Source organism: Gekko japonicus, unplaced genomic scaffold (genome assembly GCF_001447785.1).
Source record: "Gekko japonicus isolate JY-2015 unplaced genomic scaffold, Gekko_japonicus_V1.1 scaffold1035, whole genome shotgun sequence".
Taxonomy (NCBI): domain Eukaryota; kingdom Metazoa; phylum Chordata; class Lepidosauria; order Squamata; family Gekkonidae; genus Gekko; species Gekko japonicus.
Window position 1 is genome coordinate 8,191 of NW_015168078.1, and position 22,008 is coordinate 30,198.

Below are 22,008 nucleotides of genomic sequence, written 5' to 3' on the forward strand. Positions count from 1 at the left end.
CGGCTGGAGGATGACATGATCAAGGTTTATAAGATTATGCATGGGATAGAGCAGGTCGAGAAAGAAGTACTTTTCTTCCTTTCTCACAATACAAGAACTCATGGGCACTCCATGAAATTGCTGAGCAGTCGGGTTAGAACAGATAAAAGGAAGTACTTCTTCACCCAAAGAGTGATTAACACATAGAATTCACTGCCACAGGAGGTGGTGGTGGCTACAAGCATGGACAGCTTCAAGAGGGAACTGGATAAACATATGGAGCAGAAGTCCATCAGTGGCTATTAGCCACAAGGTATAAATAGGAACTCACAGGCTGGGGCAGGTGAGGCACTGTATTCTTGGTGCTTGGGGGGGGGCAACAGTGGGAGGGCTTCTAGTGTCCTGGCCCCACTGATGGACCTCCTGATGGCACCTGGTATTTTGTGACCACTGTGTGACAGATTGTTGGACTGGATAGGCCATTGGCCTGATTCAGTATTGGCTTCTCTTATGTTCTTAAGGTAACTTTCAACTTCAGCTTCAACAAAGGCCATCCTGTCTCTCACTCCCACTCAACAGCTTACTTGAGAATGGCACCCATTTGGCAAATGGAAGGCCTGGGTTCCATTTCCAGGAAGACAGATGTTGGCCGGCTGACAAAGCCTACTTCTGCCTAGCAACGAAGAGTAGCAGCAAAAACATGAGGAAGAGGTTGGACATGAACCCACTCCTCTCACACTCAGGAGCACCCAACCAGACACACATGAATGCTCTACAATCTACATAGAGCATTATGCATTCCCCAGCAGCTAACCTCAACATGAGCCAAATGGTACTCCAAAGACAGTCTTGTTGTTGTTCAGTCGCACAGTCGAGTCCGACTCTTCGTGACCCCATGGACCAGATCCCGCCAGGCCCTCCTGTCTTCCACCGTCCTCTGAAGTTTGCTCAATTTCATGTTCGTTGCATCGACGACACTGTCTAACCATCTCATCCTTTGCCGTCCCCGTCTTCTTTGACCTTCAATCTTTCCCAGCATCAGGGTCTTCTCCAGAGAGTGCTCCAGCAGAAATGGACAAGGATAGTATGGCCAAGGGAGAGCCAAGAGGCAGTCCAATGGACACAGCTGACGTTTTGTCACCTCAGCATCATGGGGGATGGGGCTGCCCTTGCTGATTGCCCCACATGTCCCTCATTTTGGCCAATGAACCCCTTACAGATCATTTTGCTCCCACGCTCATGGATCTCATTCGGGCATACTCCCATTTCCCCAACAATCTTTGCCCTCCAAGCATCCCTACTCACCCACATCCCTTAGGCAAGCTGCATGGCGGATCAGATCCCAGCAGTCAACCAGTGTGACCTGCGTGTTGAACACTGCTGAAGTTAAGAATGAGCAAGGGGCGGGAACCAAACCTCAAAACTCAGTTTCAACAGAGGCACAACTGTAGAGGAATCCAGACATTTATTGAACAGCTTCAAGAAAACTGAATCTAATCAGATAAATGGGGTTGCTAGCTCGCTCATTCAAATAAGGCTCTTGGGGTTTTGCAAGCTGCAGTGACAGACTATGGAGCAACAGGTAGAGCTGCCACAATCACTGCATGTCTAGGAGAGGGATGAATGTGCTGGCTGAAGAGCTCACTATGGTGCAGGAGCAGGGCTAGAAAGAGTGAATTAACAACTGTGAGATCCCCCCTTCAGCACTCTACACACTCTCCATACATACTCCCACAGTTGTCGCAGTCGGGATTATCAGGGTGAAACACATGGGGAGATAGTTGCAGAAGTCCTGGTTCAAAGCCAAAATCCCCCCACCTTTGCATACCTATGTGGCCTCCCATTAGGGGAATGGAGTCTCCCCTTTGGTGTCTGTGTCCTGGGACAGAGTACCTGTAAGTGTTCTGAGCTGAGCAGTAACAGTAAAATGCAGCCACAGTATTTGTCCCCTAGCTGCCTGCACTAAGTGCTGCAGCTGTGGTGCCTCTTTAGCTGTCATTTCCACCCCCAAAGTGCAAGGGCCCTATATGTTCCCTGCATGGGCTTCGAGCAAAAGAATCCCATGCCACGTGCCCTTTGGGATTTGTGTAGTGCTGGGGGGTAGAGATTGTGATTGGCCACTGTGGGAGTGATACAGCTGGCCTGGCTATCAACTTAGTCAGGATCCTAGGCTGTGCTGGTGCTTTGGGGCAGCAAAGGAGATAAGTGTGAAGAATACCTCTTTAGCCTTCTCCCTGCATGTGCCTGTATGGGCTATGCCAGAGTTTTCAGTGATGTAACTTTATGCCGGCATTGGGGCATGCCTGGGACTGGAGAGTCTCAGGTGAGCCAACTTAGTCCAGCTCTGCCCATGGCACACTTCTGAGGCCTCCTACTGCTGCACTGGCATAGCAGTTACACTGGTGCAGCAATAGCACTATGCCAGCAGGACTGGCAGAGGGAATATCTTAGGAGACACCACCATAACTCAGGGATATGCCTTTTGGATTTAAAGGTATTTGTACAATGATTTTGTCCTCCATATGCATATGAGGAAAGTGAGATCCAACTCACAAAAGCTTATACTGGGATAATTCTTGTTCATCTTTAAGGGGGCTCTGGATTCTTGTTTTATTTTGACAGCCTGTAGCCTCTTGATGGGAAATGTCTTCGGACAGTGCTGGCTCTTCGGCTTTGAAACGGAGATGAGCACCGCAACCCTAGAGTTGGATTCGACTGGCTTTCGAGCAAGGGAACCTTTACCTTTACTTTTTTTAGCCTCTTGATCCCAGAAAATCCAAAACTGGGCTTGTGGTAGAAGCGGGTGAAGCCTGCAGTGCTGAATATTGCAGATGCTAGTCTTGGTGATTCTTTGGGCTCTTCAAACATGATCTGTATACAAAGGTAAGGGGGGGAAATGACAGAGTTTGGTGGTGCAGTATTTCCCTTGTAATAGACTGACCATTACAGTTGCAGTGGTTTGTAACTTCTTCAAGGATGAGCAACCCATTGCAATAAGTCCATCCCCCAGAAGCTATTGGAGCCAGGATTCCCGAGGGCCTTCTGGGAGTTTTCTGCTGACATGGTTTTGGGAGATGACTTGAGTGGCTGACACAACTCTGAGGGCTAGAACAAAAAGGGGGAAGATAATGGATTGTTGTTACTCTATAAAATATAAATTGTGCACACATACACACGTATCAGGGTCACATGGAAAGGAAAAATAATTTAACCCTTCAACACCTGTTCAGTTTCACTAATCAAAGCCTGGCTTCCTGCACGGCAGCTAGCTTTTTAAAGGGAAAATAGACAGTACTGTTACGTTCTTGCCCTCTCCTTAAAACTTCTAAATAACAGCATGGGGAGCCATGAAATATCAAAACTGAATGTGAAATGGGTTTGAAGGGTTTACATTTCCCCTCTTTTTCCACACACAGCCATAATTTAACTCACAGCCGTGTATGTGACAGATGCTAGTCTTGATGATTCTTTGGTGCGCTTCATACATGATTTGTATACAAAGGTAAGAAGAAGAAAAACATGACAACATGTGCAGACTTAATACAGTATTCTGTTCTGGGTCAGTGTTTGGTGGTGTAGTGTTTCTTTTGTAGTGGACTGATGATGATGGAAGATCTGTTATGTCCGTCTTGGTTTTTAGATATCCTCTTCCACAAGACTTGAGCTCACTCAGATTCTTTGTTACTAAGGAGGCAAGGATTATTAAGCAAGCGGGCAGGCTGCTTGTAAGAGGAAGGAGATACATGATCAAACATGACTAATCATAAACATAGGCAAGAACATATCTGTGCCTGTGCTATGGTGGTACTTGTGGCAAAACAGGCTTACTTCTCCAGCAGCAACGTATCCAAATCTAGCTGAGCTATTCTGTGTGGTGAGGGAGTTATGGAGGAGCACAACTAAGCTCCTTAGAAGGATGGGATAAACAATGTACCAAGTAGACTCACATACATAAGAAAATACATTTAACACTAAGGCTTCTGGGAAGAACAGCTCCCCCCATCTTGTCACTTTAAACAGGACAGCTAAGCCAGAGAGGGTGAAGGATAGGCAGGAAAGGGTGGTGGTGGTGTGAAGGTCTCCCTGTGTTACTAGATTCAGGTGGGTAAGATGTGCTGGTCTGAAGCAGTAGAACAGAGTTTTATTCCCAGTGTTACTGTTTAAATGTCTTTTGGGTCTCCCTTCAAACATCTTTCCCAGCCTTGTTGGGGATTTAGTGTCAAAACCACCACTCCGGGTCACTTAGGAACCCACTTGGTGTAGTGGTTAGAAATGCACTCTAATCTGGAAGAACCGGGTTTGAGTCCCCCACGCCTCCACATGCAGCTGCTTGTGTGACATTGGGTTAGTCACAAGTTCTTTCAGCACTGTTCTCTCATGAGCAGTTCTCGAAAGAGCTCTCTCAGCCCCACCTACCTCACAGGGTGTCTGTTGTGAAGAGGGGAAGGGAAAGGAGTTTGTAAGCTGCTCTGAGACTCCTTCAGGTAGTGAAAGGCGGGGTATAAATCCAATCTCTTCTTCTCCTTCTTCCAATAGTAAACAAATATCTGATCTTCACCCAATAGTCTACCTAGTCCCACCACCACCACCACTCCCATATACCCAAACTCTCATCTGTCGAGTGGCTTCAAGGAATGACATCTCCTTTTCATTCCACTCTGCTTCAGACGTCACTTTTCGTTCCTAGAAGTTCTACAGATTTTTAATTTTCTTTTTCTACCCAGAAAGCGGGGAGGGGGGGAGGCAAGGAATGAGCGGTTCTGCTCGGTGCGCGCCCCTCCCCCACCCGTGTGCGCGTCTCCAACTGGGCGACGATAGTCGCCGAGGCTGCTGGCCCTTTAAATGTTCGCGGCCGGCCCGTGCCGCCTTTGGCTAGGAGACCCCGCGCCTCCAGTGAGAGGTGAAACCAAGATGGCGGCCGTGCGGTGACTGAACCTGAGACGGAAGGACACCAACGGGCAGCGTCTCGTCCACGCAACCCGTCCGCCGGAGGGGTCACGCTGCCTTGCCGGGTGCCTGGACTAGAGCGGGGGAAGGGGGGGCCTAGAAGCGGGCCAAGAAGCTTGCGCGGAGCTCAGTGACGAGAGAAGCGGGAGCAGGAAGAACATGGCGGCGACGGCGGAGGAGTCGAGCTGGGAGTGCAGCCGCCGCGGCTTGTGAGAGGAGCTCATGGGGAAGACAAGGCGCTGAGCCCGCCTGCGCGCTCGCCTCGCAGGGCCTCCCTTTCCGCCCCCATCCGGGCAAGCCGGCCGCTTCTCCCGCTCCCCCACCCACCCCCGGTTTTAGGCCGCGGCCTTCGCTGGGAAGAGGGGCGGCTCCGCCTCGGTCCCCCAGTCGGACTAACGGACAGCTAGGGAAAGGGGGCTTGGGGGCCTGCCAACTCCTTGCACAATAGGGCCGGGCACAGGCCCCCCCTCCCGATCCCCTCCTTTACCTTCGCAGCCCCCGTCTCTTCCTATCACCCACCCTGCCCAAGTTTCTCCCCCGATTCCATCGCAGATTTTCCTTCCTATTCACTTGGTGGGGAGGGGATTCGCTGTGTGACTGACTAATCGTTCCCGCTCCCGAATTTCCCCGTCTTCTTCAGACTCCCCTGGTTTGTGCTGTGGCAGTTCATCACGAATCCGAATCTTCCACACGCACACAGTTGGTGCCGCTTCACTTGCAAATTCCGTCATCCCTGCTTTTTGCTTCTTCTGGTCCGTCTCTAGCTGCCCTTTCCCATTTTTTTACACTGACCTCCCCCCCCCCCCCCCCCATCTCTCTTGTTTTTTCCTCTCTAGTATCGCTACTTCCTGTTCTCTCGCACTCTGTGAAGCTTTCAGTACTCCTTAGCAGAGGAAGCCCTGTGCTCCCATATTCTCTAACATACTCCTGGTTTGTTTTTATCCCTTGTTGAGGGTGATGCAGCTACTTTAGCAGTGGCAATTTTAAAAAGAAAGAAAGACAGACAGAAAGAAAGAAAAATAACTCTTTAGAGTGTTCTGTGGGACTCTTAAAATCTTTCCTGCTCTCTTTTATTGAGGGGGGCAAGCCCCCCCACACCTCAGTTAAAGCAAGTATTGTAGGCCCTTGTGGTGAGGGCAAGTGGCAGGATGACTGATACCCGGAGGAGGGTGAAGGTGTATACTCTGAATGAAGATCGACAGTGGGACGATCGGGGCACTGGACATGTGTCCTCTGGCTATGTGGAAAGGCTGAAGGGCATGTCCCTGCTTGTCAGGGCAGAGAGTGATGGTAAGTATATGTGTATGTGTAGGTCAAAAGTATTAATCTTCCTATTTGCATTATAGGGTGCGTGGTGGAGGTTACGTGTGGGGGTAGAATTTCTGTGTTGCATAATTTATATGGGATTCTCAAACCAACAAAGGATTATTGTCCATATGTTGCTGGCAGTAGTGACAGAAGATTCCCACTGTCTGGTGATATGACATATTGCTATACATACGTGACGAAATTCATACCAATATGATCCTGTAGTTTTGTTTTACAAATAACATATTACTCCATAGGTACTCCTTTGTTTTGAACATGGGTTAGAGAAGTAATAAACAGACTGAAGACAGTATAGTATTTATTAATATATTTTGCATTTAAAATATGATAAAAGCCTTATTTGGTAACTTACCTGCTAAACTTGTAACTTGGTTATGTGAATTTTATAGCACTGCATATCGGGTGTGTATAGTTAGTGTAAAAATAGAGATGACAAGGACGTAAACATATATGCATTTGCATTTTCCAGTTCTTCTATGTGTCAGATTAGCAGTTTGCTACAGACTGTTTTTGAATGGCTTGCGATTCTACTCACATCCCACTGGAGACCATTGCAGAAGTTCCATTAATTTTAATGACAGCAAACTCTACCCTATAAAACTAATCTGTTTGTTTTCTCAGATGGGGCGTGTCAGGCAGCTGTGTAGTTTCCTCCAGTTCTTGTCAGTTGCTCTGCACACTGAAGGGAATGCATAGGTGTCTTTGAAACACATGAACTACATAGTCCCATTACAAGTTTGCACGCATTTTTCCCTGCTGCATTATAAAACTCCTTTTCTCCTGTTATAGAGAGATATTTTGTGGAACTTCCACATGAAATCAGCAAATTGTGGTGTTTATTACTGCAAATTAAACTTCAAGATCTGGTTTGAGTTATTGTTCTGATAAAGTTAGTGACACAACTGCTATTTGTCAGGGTTAATCTGTATCTCCTGTTTGTAGCATTCATTTGTAGGGGCTCTGTTGTGTAGTAGCCTAAAAATTGTTGATCTTTTTCTAAATTGACGCATTAACAAAAAATAATGGGTCTGTGTGATGAATTCCCATATGAAAACCCAATTGAGCCCATCCATATCCTGATGTTATACTTAATTAAGTTTCTCTAAATTCGATGGAACATGTTCCCAGGTAGGCATGCATACAATTTCAGATTTACAGCCTGATCTAACCACATTTACTGTGAATTGAATCCTATTTATTTATTTTTGAGTAAACATGCATAAAGTTCTGCTGCGGTTCTAATTTGTGTGAGATCTAGGTGCACTGTATATTTAGTATATTCCATATATTTAGAATAATTAAACTGACAGTTCTTAGAATCTCTGCTTCTCATTATCAGAGTTGGTAGGGCCACTTGTTGGAGTTCAAAACTATAGGGAAGTTTATTTTTGTAGGTTACTTTAAGGGTCTTCAGAGTCCAGACTTCTTGGTACAAATTTTAGGGAAACTGATTATGTTAAGAAAGGCATGGGCTTCATATGTTAAACTTCTAAGTTCTTTTTCCCAAGAGGACATGGATTTTAGGGACAAAGGCTTTAGGTTAGTTGTGGCATTTAGGGCCTGAATCCTGTTGTTACAAGGAAACCACCCACACCACTCTTACTATTTGTGGGGCTTCGTCGCTGTTGCTGCAGAGTGCATGTGACTGCTCCAACAATGAGGACATGGCTAATCAAATGGCTTTCTTCAACCCAACTGGCACTCCTCCAGGATGGTGTCATTCAGGTGGAAAGAAACCATGCAACCGACTGCATGGTTGGGGTAGTCACATACATTCTTCAGTGCCATGGGATCTCATCATCTTGTGTGTCTCTCTGTGTGTATCTATCTTTTATCCATCCATCCATCCTCACACATACATTCTGCTGCCTTTTCTTATAGTAATAAGTTACCAATTTGTTTAGCCTACTCCAGTTCCACAATGTTGGCCCCGGTCACACGGCAAAGTTGCCGCGGGAGAGGCACGGAAGGTGGGCGGATTATCTGGGCGCAATCACACTCCAACATCTGGGAAGTGGAGCGCACCTGTGGCTTCCCCCCGACAATGCGGATTTAAAAACTAGTACCTCCAAGGTATTAGTAAACGATTGCCACGGGCTGCCTCCAGACGCCCGTGGTGTGATCGCGCCGGAGCGCAGCATTCCCCTCCGGTCCCTCGTTTACCCACTGGCGCTGAGGGAAGGACCCGTGCTGTGCCGCCGGTGCGCCTGATTGCATAATCGTGCATCAAACTGCGCCGGGGCAATTAGCCACACCTCCCCCCGCGATGTCCAGCCCGTGTGCCCGGGGCCTAAGTATATTTAGTAGCAGTCACTTTCAAAGATTTCTTGTGGGATTCTGTTTTGAATTTGTGTTTGTTTTATTGTTCATAGAATAATAGAAGATAATAAATGTATCCCTAACATAAACCTGTTTTTAAATCTCTAGTGAAAATCTTTCCATGTTTCTAAATCAACCTTTTGAACTTTCTTTATCCTTATGAACTGAGGCAGCTGCCATAACTAAACACACTATCTTAGGAGAGGGTGTTGATCATTTAACCATTAACAGTGACATTTTGAATGCTACAGAATACTGTAAAGAAACTTCTTGAGGTTTGAGTGAAGAGAGATCTGGGTGCCACATTCATCCAGATCAATGATTAATCTCTGAATTATGTGTCAAATGGGTATATTGTCTACTTGGTGGATGCTAAAGTCTTTCATTTTTAGTGAATATAAAATATTTTATATATAGGAAAAGATAAAAAATATTTCTTCTTCTCTACAGGTTCTCTGCTTCTGGAGTCCAAAATCAATCCTAATACTGCATACCAGAAGCAACAGGTAATGATCTAGTTAGTTATTTTCCTTGTATAAGAACAGTCTTTGAAAATGGAAGGTACATAGTCCTGCCAACTTCAGGATGCTTTCTACCCAGTGCTGCTTAGGATCTTACCACCTGTTTTGTGAACTGCTGTGACTAAGAAATGTGTCTCTTGATTGTTTTAATGACAGCACTGTAACGAAAAACATGGTAAACATCCATGCACCCAGCTTAATTTACAACTTCTTTTTGGGGTATGAAGCATTTTTAGTTTTTATGTCATTCGTCCGTATAATATCCTTATGAATTAAATCTCTGCAGTGCATTTGAAGGACTTATGGAGAAGCTCTGTGATTTTACCAGATTGATTTATTTCAGACTTTTTAAGCAAGTGTTAGTATCAGTAGAATAATTTAAAACAATACTTCCTTTGCTGTTCAGGTTGTTAGTTTTTATTCTTTTATGATAGACTTGCACTGGGTGTGAACAGTTGACCATTTATTGCATCATGGCCATAAAAGCTTTCTTCTCACTTTCCCTGGGAAGTATTGTCAGTTGTTTGTGAAAGCTGGGGGGAGGGTACATGGTAATGCCCATTGAATGGCAAGAACATATAGAATCATTCTCCACATGGCTAGAAATAATCAGTTAAATATTTTTTTAAAGTAATCGCTATGTGGTAAGTGTTTTATTTAGGCCTTGAGAGGCCTGCTGCTGGAGAAACATGGAGAGAGGCCTGCAGCAAGTCTGCAGCTGAAGAAACATGTCCCTGAAAACTCCAGGGGAAAGAACTGAGCTTCCTGAAAGGAAGCACCTTCCTAGCAAACCAGTGGGAAATGAGAAGGGCCTGAGATCCTCTGTCTTTTTGTGCTGGTGGGTACATATATCCATTAGCCAGTCTTTATCTTAGAGTATTGGGAAGAAACTGTGCTGAATCCTTCAGTTATACTTTGGGTAAAGATCACTGCAAGGAGTTTGCTTCAGCAGTATGTAGAGAGTTCCTGTCCTCTTTCATGTCACATGCTGAGATTTATTTAAAGAACAAAACATTTTGATGACGTGAATGCCAACTTTTCTGCCCTTCTGCACCTGTTGAATTGCATACCAAATTATATATTTGTAGGCTTGTTCACTATTTGTGAAAACTGCAGGATCCCAGTTTTGTTGACACCTGGAATGTGCTTCTCTAACATGCAAATGGATGTGTGTCAATGTATGTGCTTGCTGTATATATGTATCTTTCTATATAAATGACTTAACTGTTGTTTGAAGATCTGGCTGAGTTGTAAGGACTATTCTTGCCAAAATCACTACTTTTGACTAAAAGCTTCTATCAGCTTACAAAAATCAGCTTACAAAACTGTTCCACTGTTAATAAGTAGAATAGTGGTTAATAAGAATGGCTGATATTCCACAATCTTATGGTTATTCCATTTAAGTGTAAGCATGCCATTAAGCTAAACTGAAGCTTCTTTTTTAAAAAAGCAGTAAGTTTTGTATATTTTTAAGACTGCCTCAATGATTCTTTGTTACTTACATGCCTGTTAACTCACTGGTCTTAGTGGTGTGTACTCCTTTCATTGTAATTCTTTAAACTAGATGTACTAAAATGTTGCTGACTACTGCAGCTTGCTGGAGTGATTGTGGGCTAGATGCGTCTATAAATGTCAAGCTCTTAACCTCACTGTTTAGATGATGCAGACAGTAGATAATATACAGCATTATTGGAAGGGGAAAAGAGTCAGATCTTAACTAACAATGTAGCTGTATAAGCAAATTAGATATGAAGCTGCCCATGCTAATTTATAGACTCAAACCTAGGATTCATAGTTCTGCCAGCCAGTGACAGGAGGCAGAAAACTATTTCTCCATGGAAACATCCCCCCCATATGTAAATATTGTCAGTTTATATATAGTTGTCAGGGCTGTACTACTACACATCAGTCTTCTTAGTTGGGCTGAATGTGAGATATGAAGCACTGACAAATTGCAGTAGCATTACTTGAATTTTACTGTTACTGAAATATTTAAATTATTTATTTAAAGTTGAAATGGAAATTTTTCTGGTTCGATTTTTTCTGGAAAACCCATGTCACTGCCAGCAGTACCAGAGCTGTCTCCTGGCTTCTAGTACTGCTCTGGTAATGTTTGCATCCAGGAATAATGTGGTAAATGTTGATGTCATGGCTCACCTCTCAGCCACTAACCTGTTGAAGATAGGGCAGCATTGCTACCCAGTGGTTGCTAGAACAGGATGGAAAGAAGTTGCCACTGCTTCTGGTGATATACCAATCGCCCCTTAACTCTTAGACCCAAAAAAACAGTGCTGTTGTTAATCCAACCATGCCAGTGAGAGCTGACCAGCCTTGTCTACTAAATTTTACATTTTTTGCTGTCTGTGAAAATAGGGATGTTAAAGAAAAACTAAATGAGTTGTTCACATCTGTGTGGTCTCAAAGGTGTTAAAGAGAAAACAGCACTTCTGCCATTTTCGCCAAGAAAACTGCATGAAATAGAGTCACACAGGATCTGGTTCATAAGCTAAATAGTAACAAGTTGCTAGGTCCAGATTCAATTCATGTAAAATCACAGTGCTATTAACAGAAATGTAATAAGTCACATGTAGTTTAATAAATTACCAAGGTTCTGCAAGTCATATATCTAAACAACCTGTTAAATTTACCAGACAAGGGTAGGGGTGCTCCTATGGAAGCAGTATAACTGGTAACAAATTCTTCTCACCAGAAGTTTATAAGGAAACTGCTGGTCACTGGAAAAGGATGAAAAAGCAGTATGAATAAATGTGTGGTTAATGAGCAAACTCTAATCTCCATGTAGGAATTTTGTAGGTGTGCTGTGGCAGGAAAGTGACTGAAAAGAAATCACTGTGTAGTTAGTGTAGGAGCAAGTATTATAATGCTGTTATGTAAGTCTTTGGAGTCCATATTTAGAATATTATCATGTTACACACTTCTAAGTCATTTGAAGGCAGTAGGCCTACAAGTGTGTAACTCTGTTTAGGGTTGTACAGCATATGTAGCACTGTTTAGGATTACACTATATGTATTATGTTCCGTACATAGAAGTTAAAGTATAGAATTTAAGAAGAAGGCAATTTAGAATTATTGCAGGGCTGGATTATTTTGTAAAGATAGCCTGAAGTATATGGCAACTGAAGAAGCTGAAGGTCATGAGAGAAGCAGAAGAGTGAAAAAGCAATCCTGTCTTCATAAGAATGTGGTCCCTTAGCAGATAGGAGAACCATAATGTAATACAGTTTCACACAAAACATTATGTTGGATCCAGATGTGCATTGTAGAGCTGGGGCACTTCCACTCAGGCAAGAAGGGCAAGCAATTTCTTCCAATTCACTACTGCTCCTCCCCTGTATCTCTTTTCAGAATACAGGGGCTGCAGTATGAAGGGGGAGATAACAACATCATGTTCCATGGGCAGAGCACCAGCAGCAGTTCTTTGGATCTAATGCACAGGAATTCATCGGCTTTTTGCAGAATTTTGGCATTGGTATAAATGGCTTTTTAAAAGGGTTCATATATGGCCCACAGATTGGTGGGCAGTGTATGCCAGATTGTTAAGACTAGTAGGCTGTGGCTGCTGCCATTGTGCCATGGATGTGCGGTGCTTAAGCAGGTAGTGTTCTAATGTTGGTGTCTCTAATGTAATTAGAAATTTACTGTCATATTATTTGTGGACTAAATAAGACATCAGAAAATACTATGTTAAATATTATGCTAAATATAGCTCAGCTAAACGTACGTTTTTACATTTCAAGGACACTTTGATTGTGTGGTCTGAGGCAGAGAACTATGACCTTGCACTTAGCTTTCAAGAAAAAGCTGGATGTGATGAAATATGGGAAAAAATATGTCAGGTAAGTTTTCTTTTTTGACTCTCTTAAGCATAGTTCACCCCAGTTACATTTAAATGGACAGCAGTGTTTTCCTTCATGTTCAAGCTTATTTTCTATGTGGCACTGCTTTAGATTTTGATATCTGAGAATATCTTTTCAGATATTCTGAAAATAGCTTTTCAGTGAATGCTACATAACAAATTGAAGTAGGTCGTCTTGCAGACTTATGTAATTCAGTGAACTACTGAAGAAACAGTGGCATTTTTTTTTAATATGGTAGCCTCAGTCTTGATTTAGATTACCATTCTGTCCAGGATGGTATATGGGATAGTATGTCTACAGCATTTTCTGGTACTCATTCATTAGAGGTTAGACCAATCAGTGGTAAATATAGAGTTTTCTTTAGGAGCAGTAAGGTTGTGAACCAGTGCTCTAGGGGGGTCTGAGAATCTTTTGTAAGTATAGAGGATGAGCCCCTCTTACAACTTTCTGGCTGATGTAAATGTGGAGCCCTCTTGCTTTTCTAGGAATTGGGGGACGGATTCTGTCTCAGTAGAAAGGGATAAAATTGGCTTCCTCCTCTTTCAAATGGTGGGAGCTCATTGAGCTGCCCCCCCCACAGTCATCTAGCCTCCAGATCATCTTGGAGCATTAGCTAGAAAATGTGCTGATTGGTTGCTGGGATCCTGTAGCTCAGCCCAAGGAACTCCTGATTGACTGAGTAGTACCAGGGAGGTACAGTCCTGTTACAGGAGTCTAGTAGCCCCTTAGAGACTAACAAGAATTAATAATCAGAGTTATTTCAGGTATAAAGTTAACTGTTTTTTAATGCAAATGGTTTCAGCTGAAAAAGAGATGACAATCTGTGTCCAGAGACAATAACCACCAATGGTGATCTTCAGCTTAATTTTGGAAGTTTGGCTTTTGTATGATGCTAGGTTGTTATTATTTTTTATCCACTTGGGAAGGGGGAAGTTCTTTCCTCACTCTTGTTCAGTGTGTCTCTGGCTGGAGGCTGTTAATAAATCAAGAAGTTTCTTGCTGTCTATGGGACAAAGTCCTCTCCTGTCAATAGATGAGGTTGACTGGAACTTGGGTTGGGCATTTTGAATTGTGGCCCTACAGATCTGAGCTTGTGAGCCATGTGCAAACAATACTATCATTTTAATTAACCTTGCTGTGAAATTTAGCTGATGTGATTCTCACTGTATTATTTTGAGGACACATGAGGATGGAGGCTTCCATTGGACTTTTTGGCAGATGGCAGATGTTGGGGTGAAAGAGGAAGGGAAACTTTGGGGAGTCTGTAAAAAAAAATCTTAAAATCAAAACAGGTTCCCCTGTTTGCTTGAGTTTGAGAACCACTGGTATAGCATAACTAAATGTCTGAAGAAAATATTGGTGATTCTTGTGTTATCATGCTTAATCTGCCATGGTAAAGCCAATCCTCTTTTCTTGCCACCTGTTCCTACCCCAGTGAGTACAAGACTTATTTAGAACCAGGTTTCTGCAGACAGAGGGAGTTCACAAAAGTGGATCTTTCTTGTGTGCCTGTAAAACCTCGGGGGATTGGGACACTTAAAAAATATGGGCAAAGAGCGCTTGGATCTAATATGTGGAGTGGGTGGTTGCAGCAAGAAGTCATGATCAAACAAAATCCTCCCACTCCCTGTTTAATTGGTAGAGCAAAAAGCTCATACCAGGATATTGTTGGTGGGGAAGTGATTCTATCCAGCTTCTTCCATCTTGTTGCAGCCCCCTCCCCCCCCAATAGCACACTGTTCTCAAGGATCCTGTGGCCCTCAAAAGTGTGTTTACCTAGGCTTCTTCAATTCATAGGAGCGTAAATCCAGACCTTACTCTTTGGTCCTGCCTGTTTGCTAAGATTCCTGGCTTTACAGCAAAAAATACTTTGTGTTTTTTTCATGGACAAAATCCTGCATAGTAATAGGATTTGACAGTAGAATATGAAAAGGTACCTTCTGGTTTTCTTACACTTTAATAGGTTCAAGGAAAAGACCCTTCAGTGGACATTACGCAGGACTTGGTGGATGAATCTGAAGAGGAGCGCTTTGATGATATGTCATCACCAGGTCTAGAATTGCCATCTTGTGAATTAAGTCGATTAGAGGAAATTGCGGAACTTGTAGCATCTTCACTGCCTTCCCCATTACGTCGTGAAAAACTTGCTCTAGCACTGGAAAATGAGGGCTACATTAAGAAGCTCTTAGAAATTTTTCACGTGTGTGAAGACTTGGAAAACATTGAAGGACTGCACCATTTATATGAAATTATTAAGGGAATCTTCCTTTTGAATAGAACTGCACTTTTTGAAGTCATGTTTTCTGAGGAATGTATAATGGATGTGATTGGATGTCTGGAATATGATCCGTCTTTGTCACTGTCACGGAAACACAGGGAGTTTCTAACAAAAACTGCAAAATTTAAAGAAGTTATTCCAATATCAGATCCAGAGCTAAAACAAAAAATACATCAAACATACAGAGTGCAGTATATTCAAGATATGGTTCTACCGACGCCTTCGGTATTTGAGGAAAACATGTTATCAACTCTTCATTCATTCATCTTTTTTAATAAAGTAGAAATAGTTGGTATGTTACAGGTAAGTGTGCTACTTTTTAATGTAAATCTAGTTTGTTGTTGATTGGATATTTCTCTTGTCTGGTGGCCCTGCTTTGGAGTCATAATGTTAAACGTAGTAGGCCATTTCACATGCCTAGAAGGTACAGAATTTTGGAGTTAGAATCGTCAGTGCTTCGTTACCTAAACTAATGATTTCCAGACACTTATGCAAAGTCTTCCTTTTGGGATGCTGAGATTTGCAAGCCTACTTACGTTCTGAATGGTTTCAACTTTCTAATTCTGTCTTCTGTTATTCTGCACTCTGTTTCTTGCATAAAGCCTATGAATTTACTACACAACAACATCTCTTTTTATTGCAAATACCAAACTTTATTACAAAAAAGATTGTCAAGATTTTGTTTTTTCCTCCAGTTTGCTCCATATATACATGTCCTGAAATGAAACTGCATCATGTCCAACCCCGTAGCCAGAAATTTTGGGTTGGTGGGGCATAAAGAAATTTTGTGAGGCAGCGGGGGGGGGGGGGGCCACACACCTTCTCTGATATCCACGTGGCGGCTGCAAGGTTTAAAGGGCCTTCCAGCTGATTGGTGGGCCACCTGTTCCCCCTGACCAGCTGGAGAGCCCTTTTAATGTCATGGGGGAGAGGGGCAGCAGCTGTTGTGGGGCATGCCTCACATTTGAGGGGGTGGAGCTTTTAAATGCCCCACCAAAGCTGTGGGCCTGGTCTTCTCGCATGCCTTTCCATAGTATTTGGCATGTGTTCATACAAACTCAGCTTAATGGTTTTTATCCTGCAAAACTGGTCTTAGTACCACATTGACAGTTAGCTTCCTTGCTACTTTCTGAAGCTCTGTACTTGTTAAGTGCTGCCAAAAAAGTCAGGACCCAACATATGCGGGGAGGGGTTGTTGATGGGTGCTTCATTGCCATCAATGGATGCTGAGTTCTCTGAGAACTAAGAAGCTCTAGGGGGAGGCAACATTTTGCTTCAGAGAGAGTGAATAGTGAGTCTTTAGGACATACATACGTATTTGGTGAGTCTTTCTCCTTATAAAAAGTGGGAAAGCCGTTGGCATTGCGAAAGGAAAACTCAAAGTATGTGACAAAATTACAGTACATCATTTAGTACTGAGTCAGGTTTATAGGTCTGCATACATGCTTTTTTATAAATCAGTTTTTGAATTACTGTAGCAGCATCTTTTTTGAGGTTTTATGATAGGCAGGAGAGAGTCAAAAAGGTATGATAAATGGGAAGGAAGTGACTGGCTGCTGTAAGATAGTCACATGGGACATACAAGCTGTGCTCTGTATGCCCCTGGTGCCTTTTGCAGAACATACTGCATGTTTTCAAACACACTTATGTAACTGTGTGTTCTAGAACCTTGTGTGTGTTAAATGAAATCTGTGATCCTCAGAAATTCACAGCAGATTCTTGCAGTGTATTGCCAGTTTTGAATATGGCTGAGTTTGTGAAAACTGTGTGAAAGTTTGAGACTGAGAGTATATCACCTGGTTGATTACTTGTTTATTTTTTTCCTGTTCAGTCATTCAAAAATACTTAACATTAACAGCATTCTGGGTAACTAGATCATATTCTATTCCAGACAGCATAGGAAACAAATAGATTGAGCAAAGCAATAAAAACATACAGTGGAGTGTTTTTGTTTAGCACGTTTATACATCAGCGTGATTCAGTCCATTCTTACCTATTTATAGTTTTTTGCAGAGATTAGGAAGATTTTCTAATGCTTTGTTTGTGGAAAATTTTCCATTTCTAAAGATTCAGTGTTTTTTCAAACTGATATTGAATGCCGTTGACAATACAGTATTAGGCAACTTGGCAGTTTCAAAGTTGTAATTAATTTTTCTAGACTAGGAGTTGTGTTGTTTAGTGCTTTGTACTCTGTGGCTAGGGGAGTAAAACCACCAATTCAGTGTTTACAAAATCATTTGATCAATGATTACAGTATTCCTTCTATCATGTGAGAAGAGATACATAAATAGAAATTTTAGCTTTGGTTTGACATAAGAGGCAGTGTAACCGTCACGAACAAAAGTTCAATTCTGTTGAAACAGATAAGTGGACAAGCCTGTCACATATCATGCACAGTTCTTTGGGTGTGCTAAAATTTGTGTGTCAACAACTTTTAGTGTCTTCAAACTTAAATTCAAACAGTGTAAAGTAAGTGTATGTCATATTTTCTTTACATTTTTTACTTTATTCCCGTAAAAATAATTCCCATATAAAACTTTGAATTTAACTATAACATTTGAATCACATGATTTTTCTTTTCCTAATTAAATATTTCAGTTCAAGGATTTGTTGATGTTGGAACATGAAATTACTTAATGCAAGTTGAAATAAATGTTAAATCATGTCATGCACTATTTTTGACATTGAAAAATTTCCCACTTCTAATTTTTTTCTGAAAACTCCCACCGCATGGTTCAATTATTTTTCTTACGCTTAACTGCCCTAACTGTATAGGCAGTTACTTGCACATACAGAAACTTTTGCATTCTGCCCTCTTCTTGCATAAGGGAACAGCGCTCAATGCCAGGGTATATGTTTTGCGTATAGATGGTCCCACGTTCAGTCATTGGCATCTCCCATTGAATAATCTCAGCAAATGTTGGAAAAGACCTTTCTCTGCCTGTGAACATGGAGACTCCGTTCCAGTCAGATTAGATTAGATTTAGACATCTGTAATGGTTTAAAGCAGCTTAATTTGTACATACACCTAGTTTCTGTGGTTTTCTGCTGGGATGAAAGGTGGAACATTAGAGTGGAACATTTTATGATGATATGCTGGCAACTGTCTTGAACAATCAGTCTTAGGCTTAAGTCTCTCTTTGGAAGGTCTAAAAATTATCCTTGAAACTATCAAATTAAAATAACTAACAAAATTGATCAGTTGAACAATTTTTTAAAAAAAATATAGACTGCATGGCTGTCAAATGAATTGGAAACTTTGGGAGTAGAAGTGGATTTAGTGTTGTTCCTGGACAATTATTTGCCTCACAAGGGGAATGGAATGTAAGGACCTGCTTTGTATCTCAGGGCAAATAACAATGTGTGAGGGGTCAGTTCACAAAAATGGCACAGTGGGAAAATTGCTATCCTCCTCCTCCTGAACCAGGATTCCAGGCTGAATCAGGGCTTTATGCAGCTACCGTTTAAAGATTAAAAATAGTATGAATGGATCCCCCCATTGTCATGTCTAGTGTAATCCTAAGCATATATTTTCCGTAGTTGTTGAGTAGGTAAAATTTAAAAGTTGAAAATGGAAACTGTCAGCATTGGGCCAGGACAGAGATAACTTTAGCTGATCATTAACTATAGGTGGAGAACAGCAGAGGCCTTGCTAGAATGTGATGTAGATGGTATTTCAAATTTATCAGATCCCGATCAGGCGTATACGATACTTTCTGTAGCACATAGTATATCAAAGAATATCAAATGAATGCTGTGCCATACATTGAAAGTGGAAAGAAAGCAAACAACCGTGATGTATACTGCCAAAAAGAAGGTTCTTCACAGACTTGTAAATTCTTTTTTCAGTATTCAGTTTACTGGAAGTAATTCAAACGCCATCAACACCAGCGAATACCTATATAATATTAATCCATTTGGCAAACCCTCTAGAGTTTGGATTAATATTATATTGGTATTTCAACTCTACCCACTTTGATAAAGATATACACGAAACGAGATGTACTATGCATGGTTGGTTGGTGTTGATGGCTTTTGAATTACTTCCAGGAAACTGAATACTGAAAAAAGAATTTACAAGTCTGTGAAGAACCTTCTTTTTGGCACTATACATCACGGTTGTTTGCTTCCTTTCAACTTCCATCCCGTGATCTCTCTCTTTTGTTTGCATACATTGAAAGTGGCCTTTACCTTTTTGTAACACTTTTATATTTTGTAATTAATGAATGTAATGGTCATAATATAATTGATATATATTTTTAGCATTATTTACATTTTCTAAATGTGGTGTTCAATTTCATCATCTTGAGATGTTGTAACATTACAGCAGACCACTACTTTTAAGTATACTGTTAATTATGAACATTTAATAGCCACTTTCAAAAGAAACTTTAGCTTTAAAGACAAATGTATCTTTCTCCATTGATGAGAGTGTATCTTTCATCAATGGAGATATGTGCTAGCGACTTTCACATATCTCAAAGGATGAAATAAAGAAATGTGGGTAGAAGAAACTGCCATAAGCTAAATAAATACTTCAGTAAAACCAATTCAATATGCAATTAATTATTTTTATAAGCTGATAATAATCCTTGTAGAACAGTACATGTATCTGACTCATTTTCTTCATTTTCACAAGTAAAGTTAAAAGCAGAAAATGGGGTATATTTATTCATAATAAGCTATAAACAATTCAAAGAGGTGGCTAATCATTCAAAACTGCTTCAGGCTGGAAAGTTGATCAAGTAATAAATCTTAACAAGACCAAAAGTGAAATTTGTATATTTAGAAGAACAATATAACATTGAGATTGTATAGTAGATAGCAAACTAAATTGGGCTGGAGGATTTAATGCTGGGATGGGCATGACCTGGCTCACGAATTAAAGTCTGTCATGAATTTTGGCTGGTTCGTAGTTTGTGAAGCGATGTCTGCGAACTGAAGAGCCGCCACAAACTTTCCACAAATGTTAAGGCAGTGGCGGTTTGTGAAGAGCAGAAAGCAGGGGTTTAAATGGCTCTGAGCCATTTAAACCCCTGCTTTCTGCTCCCTGCCGCTCAGCAGTTTGGTTTAAATTGTTTGGAGCCATTTAAACCCCTCCTTTCTGCTCACCACTGCTTTTGGCAAGGAGCAGAAAGCAGAGGGTGAGATGGCTCGGAGTCATTTCACTCCCTGCTTTCTGCTTGTTGCCAATAGTGGCAGGGAGCAGAAACCAGGGGGTGAAATAACTCAGTGCCATTTCACCCACTGATTTCTGCTTGCAGCTGCTTTTGTCAGGGAGCAGAAAGCAGGGTGAAATGCCTCAGAGCCAGTTTGGTGTAGTGATTAAGTGCGTGGACTGTAATCTGGGAGAACCGGGTTTGATTCCCCACTCCTCCACTTGCACCTGCTGGATGACCTTGGGCAAGCCATAGTTCTGATAAGAGCTGTTCTTGAAAAAGAGCAGTTTCAGTAATCACGGGGGGGTGGGGAGTTAACAAAATCGATGGAATAAAAAGAAATTATTTACCAGGACCTGATTTACTGTGGTGGTTTATGCAGGGATTTGTAAACTCTCCTATTTGAGTGCTCACTATAAATGCTTGAAATAGAGAATGCAGTGGATGACCCGCATAACTCTTGATTGTATTTAGGTATATAAGTTAGCCAGAAGTTGCTTCAGTATTAGAATTGTACAAATTAACATAGTGGTGCTTGTGTTATAGTTCTTGGGTCTGTATCACACTGTTTTTGATATACAGAAATGATTTCTGTATAGGATGATTTGTAGGTACCATAATATGGCATGTGTATTTCTTTGCAACAAGTACATTGAAGGACAATCAATACATCAGTGGCTGCCCAGTCTGCGTATTCACTGTGGAAAGAGAAACCTATTGGTCCGTGCTTTGGATACTGTGGTATGCGTGCATTCCTCAAAGAAAATTATTTTTGTACTTGGAAGATGTGGGCCCTATTTGCTACTAATTAGTTGTTGATGCTTTTTTGCACGTGTCTGAAGTTGGGCAAGTGTATATGCATTAGAAGAACAGGGTCATGCTTGCTGGGAATGCTTGTCCAGCCTTGTCTTTATATGTTAGATGCAGTGTTGGAGTGGCCCTTATGCAGTTTGAAGGCCTATGGGTACAGAATCCAAAATGCATAGACTTAGACTTAATTCTAATGCCACATTGAGTGCTTAGAGCAGTGGTTCTCAACCTTCCTAATGCCACGACTCTTTAATACAGTTCCTCATGTTGTGGTGACCCCCAACCATAAAATTATTTTCGTTGCTACTTCATAACTCTGATTTTGCTACTGTTATGAATCGTAATGTAAATATCTGATATGCAGGATGTGTCTCGGTTCCAAAGACCATCGAAAATTTGTGTTTTCCGATGGTCTTAGGCGACCCCTGTGAAAGGGTCGTTCGACGCCCAAAGGGGTTGCGACCCACATGTTGAGAACCACTGGCTTAGAGAGTACAGTTTCATGTCCTACTACACCGGTTTGCATAGGCAGTAAGGTTTAGAATAGAGAGTGTTGTTTAGTGGTATAGAATAAGAAATTACAAAATGGCAAGAGACCTCACTCAGTACAAAGAAACTTTAGGTACACCTACAATGCAACATCATATATCTAATTCTGAACCAGACCTTAGACTGTGGATCAAAATTGTGTGAAGTGGAGCCAGGGACAGACGGATTTCTTTACAAATCTGAATACGGAGCCAGGTTTGCAGAAAAATCTAAAATCTTAAAAACTGCATTGGGGGATT

General features: G+C 41.9%; 1 protein-coding gene across 1 annotated transcript in view; it reads left to right on the forward strand.

Annotated features, from left to right (window-relative positions):
- Positions 1-5,750: 5,750 nt before the first annotated feature.
- The window catches only part of PPP4R3A (protein phosphatase 4 regulatory subunit 3A), a 42,000-nt gene continuing 25,742 nt past the window's right edge, over positions 5,751-22,008 (forward strand). Inside the window, exons 1-4 of the mRNA XM_015414667.1 lie at positions 5,751-6,216; positions 9,025-9,080; positions 12,854-12,952; positions 14,937-15,554. Of these exons, the coding sequence (XP_015270153.1) occupies positions 6,075-6,216; positions 9,025-9,080; positions 12,854-12,952; positions 14,937-15,554 (915 nt within the window). The 5' untranslated portion in view covers positions 5,751-6,074. The remainder of the gene's footprint in view (positions 6,217-9,024; positions 9,081-12,853; positions 12,953-14,936; positions 15,555-22,008) is intronic.